This window comes from Leptonychotes weddellii, chromosome 2 (assembly GCF_054177405.1).
Source record: "Leptonychotes weddellii isolate Sample4059 chromosome 2, ASM5417740v2, whole genome shotgun sequence".
In the NCBI taxonomy this organism is placed as follows: Eukaryota; Metazoa; Chordata; class Mammalia; order Carnivora; family Phocidae; genus Leptonychotes; species Leptonychotes weddellii.
This window is the reverse complement of record NC_138370.1, coordinates 38,700,072-38,705,899: the sequence shown is the minus strand read 5'-3', so window position 1 is coordinate 38,705,899 and position 5,828 is coordinate 38,700,072. Positions and strand designations below refer to the sequence as shown.

The 5,828-nt window shown below is 49.2% G+C and overlaps 1 protein-coding gene across 1 annotated transcript; it reads right to left on the bottom strand.

The window, feature by feature from the left end:
* Window positions 1–471: 471 nt before the first annotated feature.
* On the bottom strand, window positions 472–5,599 carry NEFM (neurofilament medium chain). Its single transcript, XM_006729682.3, has 3 exons — window positions 4,461–5,599; window positions 3,632–3,756; window positions 472–2,348 (listed from the first exon to the last, which is right to left on the bottom strand). Exons 1-3 carry the CDS (start codon window positions 5,538–5,540, stop codon window positions 971–973), a joined length of 2,583 nt encoding a protein of 860 aa, XP_006729745.2. The 5' UTR covers window positions 5,541–5,599; the 3' UTR covers window positions 472–970.
* Between the last annotated feature and the right edge of the window lie 229 nt (window positions 5,600–5,828).

Genomic DNA, 5,828 nt, shown 5'->3' with positions numbered 1-5,828 from the left:
AAATTGAAGACTTTTTTTTTTTTTAAAGATTTTATTTATTTATTCATAAGAGACAGAGAGAGAGAGAGAGGCAGGCTCCCCGCTGAGCAGGGAGCCCGATGCGGGACTCCATCCCAGGACCCTGGGATCATGACCTGAGCCGAAGGCAGATGCTTAACCATCTGAGCCACCCAGGCACCCGGAAATTGAAGACTTTTATCCCACGAACCTTGCTTTTTTATCTGATGCTTGAATTTTTATTTCAAAAATATACATTTAAAATGTTGAGGTGGATATTGGGCTAAATAAAGATTATGACACCTGAAGATGTTTTTGGCAATTATGTTTTCTCAGTGATCCCCCTCAGGGAAATAATGATAAGAAATGCAGGTCACTTATAACTGCCCCCACACCAAATAATCTACTGTAGGAAAAGAAAGGGTCAGGTAGTGGAGCTTTCACTTTGAAATGACATGACACCATGCAATCGACTATGTTTCCAATATGACCTTTATTGAGCAAGTACTGCTGTGACATTTAACATCAATCAACGAAAGGTTGCAAACTGTGCATGTCAACGAGGTTCTCCCATGAACAAAAGTCCTTTTTAAATGCACCAGTGAGGTAAACATAATTATTCATATATAGCTTTCTTAAGGCTAAGAGAGTTCTGTATTTCATTTATTATTTTTGGCTCAGTTGGTTCTTTGCATAATACATCTCAAGACATCGCCCCCCCCCCCACCGAGTACCCCCCTTCCAACAGCTTAGGAAATTGGCCAATTCCCCAGGTACATACAATATCATGCATTTGAATCACCCAAAGACTGAGGAGGGAGCACCCTGAGCTTGCATGCAGTTCCCTCATATTGCACAAAGTAAAATACAATGTCTGGAGCCCCCATGGGAGAACCCGTTCTGTTTTGAAGCTGTCAATCACATGCATATTAAAATTGTCATATGGCTTAACCTTTTGCAATGGACTCAAATATTAGTCACTCTGGGTGACTTCCTTTACTATGGCGTGTGAAGTGACCTTCTCTACCTTTTTGGTAGACACTAGCTTCTCCTCAAAGGTCTCTTCATGCTCTTCGACCTTTTGAGTGACGGTTACAGATTTAGTGATGTATTTGGTAGCACCATCACCCCCCTCACTAGTGATTTTTTCTATCTTTTTGGTCACCACCACTTTTTCCTCACTTCTGTCTCCCCCCTTCTTTTCATCTGCTGGGCTCAGGTCTAGCCCATTGGTGACAACCCCTTTCTCATCTTCTCCCCCACTGCCTTTCTCCTTAGTTTCCTGTTCTTCCTCCTTTCCTTCCACCTCTCCATTTACCGCTATGTCTTCCTTCCTGGATTCCTTGGAACCCTGATCACCTCCTTCCTCCTCACTTCCCCCCTCCTCTTCCGCCTTCTCCTTCTCCTTCTCCTGAGGCTGTGGCTTCTCCTCTTTGGCATCCTTCTCCAAGCTCACCTTTACAGATTTGGTGACGGTGCTCACCTCCTCCGCCACTTCCTCCTTTACCGGGGACTCCGCCTTCTTCTTCTCGGGCACGTCTTTTGGCTTCTCCTCCTTTTTCTCCACCTTCTCTTCCTTGGGAGATTCCTTTACTTCTTCTTTCTTTTCTTCCTTCACTTTCTCTTCTTCCTTTTTCTGCTCAGCTTTCTCAGCTCCAGCTTCTGCTTTTGGTTTTACCTCTTCCACTGGTGATTTTGGCAGGGGAGACTTGGCTTTCTCCGGCTTTTCCACCTTGGCTTCTGCCACCGGCTCCTCCTTGGGAGCCACCTCTTCCCGCTTTTCTTCAGTTTTCTTTTCATCCTTAGCTTCAGCTTCCTCTTCTTCACCTTCGGCCTCTGTTTCCCCTTCCTCTTCCTGTTCACCTTCCTCTTTTTCACTAGAACCTTCCTTCTCGGATCCTCCTTCTTCGGCTTGGTCTGATTTGGCACCCTCCTCTTCCTCCTCTTCTTCCTCTTGGCCTTCCTCTTCCTCCTTTTCTCCTTCTTCTTCCTCTTTAAGTTCAGGCGCAGCTGCTTTCACTGGAGACTTTTTGGTAGCTACGACTTCCTCTTCAGCTGGTTCCTCTTCCTTTCCTTCTGCCTCTTCTTCCTTCTCTTCTTTCATGGACACTGCCAGTTCCTCTGCAATGGCTGTCAGGGCATCTTCCATTTCTGATTTCTCATCTTCCACTTTGGTTTCCTCTATGATCTCCTCGACAAATTTGTGTTGGACCTTTAGCTTAGGAGCCTCTACCTTGGTTTTCTGAATCTTACTGGATATTGTGACTGAGGGCTGTCGGTGTGTATACAGCGGCCCAGTGATGCTTCCTGCAAATGTGCTAAATCTGGTCTCTTCACCCTCCAGCAGTTTTCTAAGGATCGGATCAAAAAAGACACGACATAATTAAAATCTCAGTGGCCTTCTGAGTTTCATTACGTTATGGGTAATTGCAGCAGGTACCTTTCAACAAATAGAATCACATAAATAAAAGATTCTGTCAAGCCAGTGTGATACCTGCTATCATTTCACTGGTCTACTGTGTCATATCCAGAGATTCGCATGGACCACCAGCTAATCACCTGCTGCAGTAACTGGCCACACCCAATAGTCCACTAACACACCCAGCCACCAAATCTCAGCTCTGCGGCTGTTTATTTGCTGCACCATGAATATGCTGAAAGGCTCCCTCATGGCCAAAAAAACATTAATGACCTTCTTAAGCATTTGGACTTTCAGGATGTACACTAAATTTCTTTTAGCAAATATAATGTTCAACAAATCTAGAAAACCGTTTAGCGTATATCAGAATTTGGGATATATCAAGTTATAAATTGGTCTGCAATTTTAATCATAAAGTGTCTATTTAATATATAATTATTCGGCTTTCCTGAAAAGAGAGATAGCTGTGAATGCAATTTATTCCTGTAATGTAATGATGATGACTTTTTGGTAGTAGAGAAAGTGTTTAGTCAAGGATTTTCTCCTATGAACTTAGTCAACAGTAAGGTGACATCAGTTAGCAGACTTATAATCTTTTTTTCTTTTCTCTCTCTGGTTGTGTATCTAGGTCTGCAGATATAAATCTAAATAAAATAGAATATACATATTTTCTCTCTATTCTATCTAATATATCTAATATATTCTATCTAATATATGTGTATATATCCATCCTATCAATCTATAGCTGTTCTCAGCCAGATGATGGCAATAGTAAGCTGTAACAGAGAAACAGAAATTGAATGTCCTGGAATTTGTCCTTGACATTATGAAGTCGAAAAGCTGAAACCACTAAATGAAATATTAAAAACTAAAATTCCGTTTTTGTTTCAAACAGTTGGAAAACATTTTTCACTAAAATAAAAAAGTTTAAGCATAAGCACTGAAATCAATCAGCGCTATCCCTCAAAACATTTTATTTTAAATACTTATTTTAACTAATGTTTACTCTTTTAAAACTGTGTAGAGTGGTAAAACCACATTTACAATTCTTTAGAATATATATATTTTTTTAATTAAGAAAGAAAGCCACGGACTGATTTAAGATCCCTGCCACCTGCTCGCTTTAACTTAAGTTATGGGGTTTCTGCCAAAACAGCCTCCGCAGTGCGGTAAGTGTTTCCGCCGGGTCCGCCTGGTCCGTAGTGAGCACGGTACCTGTACGCAGCGATCTCAATATCCAGAGCCATCTTGACATTGAGGAGGTCCTGGTATTCTCGCAAATGACGAGCCATTTCCCACTTTGTGCCCCGGAGCTCATTTTCCAACTGCTGGATGGTGTCCTGAAATAGACACAGCCAGAGACTCATCCTTCCAACAGCAACTTCTACCTCCTCCCCCCACTTCCCATCCCGTTCTGTAAGCCCTGTAGCTTCCAGCCCCTTAAAACGCAAAAACAAAAACAGAAAAAACAAGGGAATTATCAAATGAATAAACAGGATCTATTAGACAATATGAGATTTCCTGGGCACACCACGCATTGAGACCAGTGCATCTAGAACTCGTCTCAGCAGGAAACAAACGTGTTTGGGAAAACCCCTCGGCCGACCTGGCCCTTCTCATCTGAGCCTTTTGGGCTGAAGCCAATTTTAAGAGTTCTTCTGATTACGGCCGGAAAAGTTGAAGATATATGAGTTTCTGCACAAGCTATTCTAAACTTGCTGCTTTGTCAACTACTCGAACGTGTACCTCCTACTTTAAAACTAGACCTCCCCAGGAAAAAAGCACGTTTTATAAAAGGTCAGGGCTCTTAAGAGCTGGAGACGGTGGGTGGGGGAGGAGTGGAGAAGGATGGGGAGGGGCGAGGACGCTTTGCGCATCTAACTTGTTCGGCGTCGCGCGCGCGCACTGGCCAGCGGCCGCCAGGGAGCGCGGCAGAGAGTGCGCCGGGTCGCGTGCCTGAGAGCGCGCCGGGTCGCGTGCCTGAGTGTCGGGGGCGCGCGGCGCTGGCGCTGGCGCAGGCTGGCCGCGCAGTCGCGGTTCCTACCTGGTAGCTGCTGAGGTCGTGGTTATGGCGCTCCTCGATGTCGCTGAGTTGCCGCTCCAGGGACTCCTTGGTGCCGCGCACTGACTCGAGCTCGATGCTCTTGGACTGCAGCTGGCGCCGGTACTCAGCTATCTCTTCCTTGGCAGAGCGGATGGCCTCCTTATTTTGCTCGGCCGCCTCTGTGAGCTTGGCGTAGCGGCACTTAAACCACTCTTCCGCCTGGTGCATGTTCTGGTCGGAGTGGCATTCGAGCTGGGAGCGGATCTCCTTCAGCGCCGACGAGATGTCTGTCTTCAGGTAGTCTTTGCGCTCCACCGTGATGTGCGACGCCTGGATCTGGGCCAACAGGTCAGCCACCTCCTCCTCGTGATTGCTCCGCAGGAAGGCCACCTCATCCTGCAGCGACTGCACCTTCTTGTCCAGCTCCACCTTGACCAGCGACGCCTCCTCGATGTCTTTGCGCAGCGCGCGGATGGCCGCCTCGGTGTCGTCGCGCAGCCGTGCCTCCTCCTCGAAGCGCTCCTTGAGCCGGTGGATGTCTTCCTCCAGGTGATCCGAGTCCAGCTGCACCTGAGCCTTCTCGTGATTCACCAGCTCGAGGGTGGCGCGCAGCTCGCGGATCTCCTGGTCGTACGCGTCGCCCAGCTGGGCGTGCGAGGCCTGCTTCTGCCGCAGCGCCTGGATCTCCGCCTCGATCTCCTTGTTCTGCTGTTCCAGGTAGTGCACCTTCTCGATGTATCCCGCGAAGCGGTCGTTCAGCCCCTGCAGCTGCTCCTTCTCGTTGGAGCGGGACAGCTTGTAGTCGCCGCCCGGCCCAGAGCCCCCGTTGAGCAGCGACGAGGACTGGCTGAAATCGAGGCTGCTCTCGGCAGAGCTGAGCATGGCCGAGCTGTAGGTGAGGCGCGGGCCAAGCGCGCTGCGCTTGTAGGAGGAGGACACGGTGCTGGGCGAGCCGCGGGACCACGACTGCGAGCGGAAGCCGCTGGACGGGGAGCCACTGACGCGGCTGAAGCTCGAGCGGGTGTCGGTGACCCGCCGGTAGGCGGACGGGTTGCCCAGCGAGTCCAACGTGTAGCTCATCTTGGAGGCCTCGGGGCGTGTGGCTGTCACAGCGTTCTGCTGGTCTCACCGCAGCCCATTTATAGCCGCGGCGGCTGGTCCCGGGCCAGGGCCCCGCCCCGTGGAGGCGGCGGCCGAGGAGGCGGGGACTGCGGGCACCGGGCCGGGGGAGATGAGGGGGGTAAAGACGGCTTAGCAGTGATTCAGCGCCGGCTCCACGTGGGCCCACGCCGCATCGGACCCCGGACTTTGCTGCCCGGTCCCGGCCCCTCCCCCAACTCTCCTGTTGGTCCCAGGCCACTTGTCGCC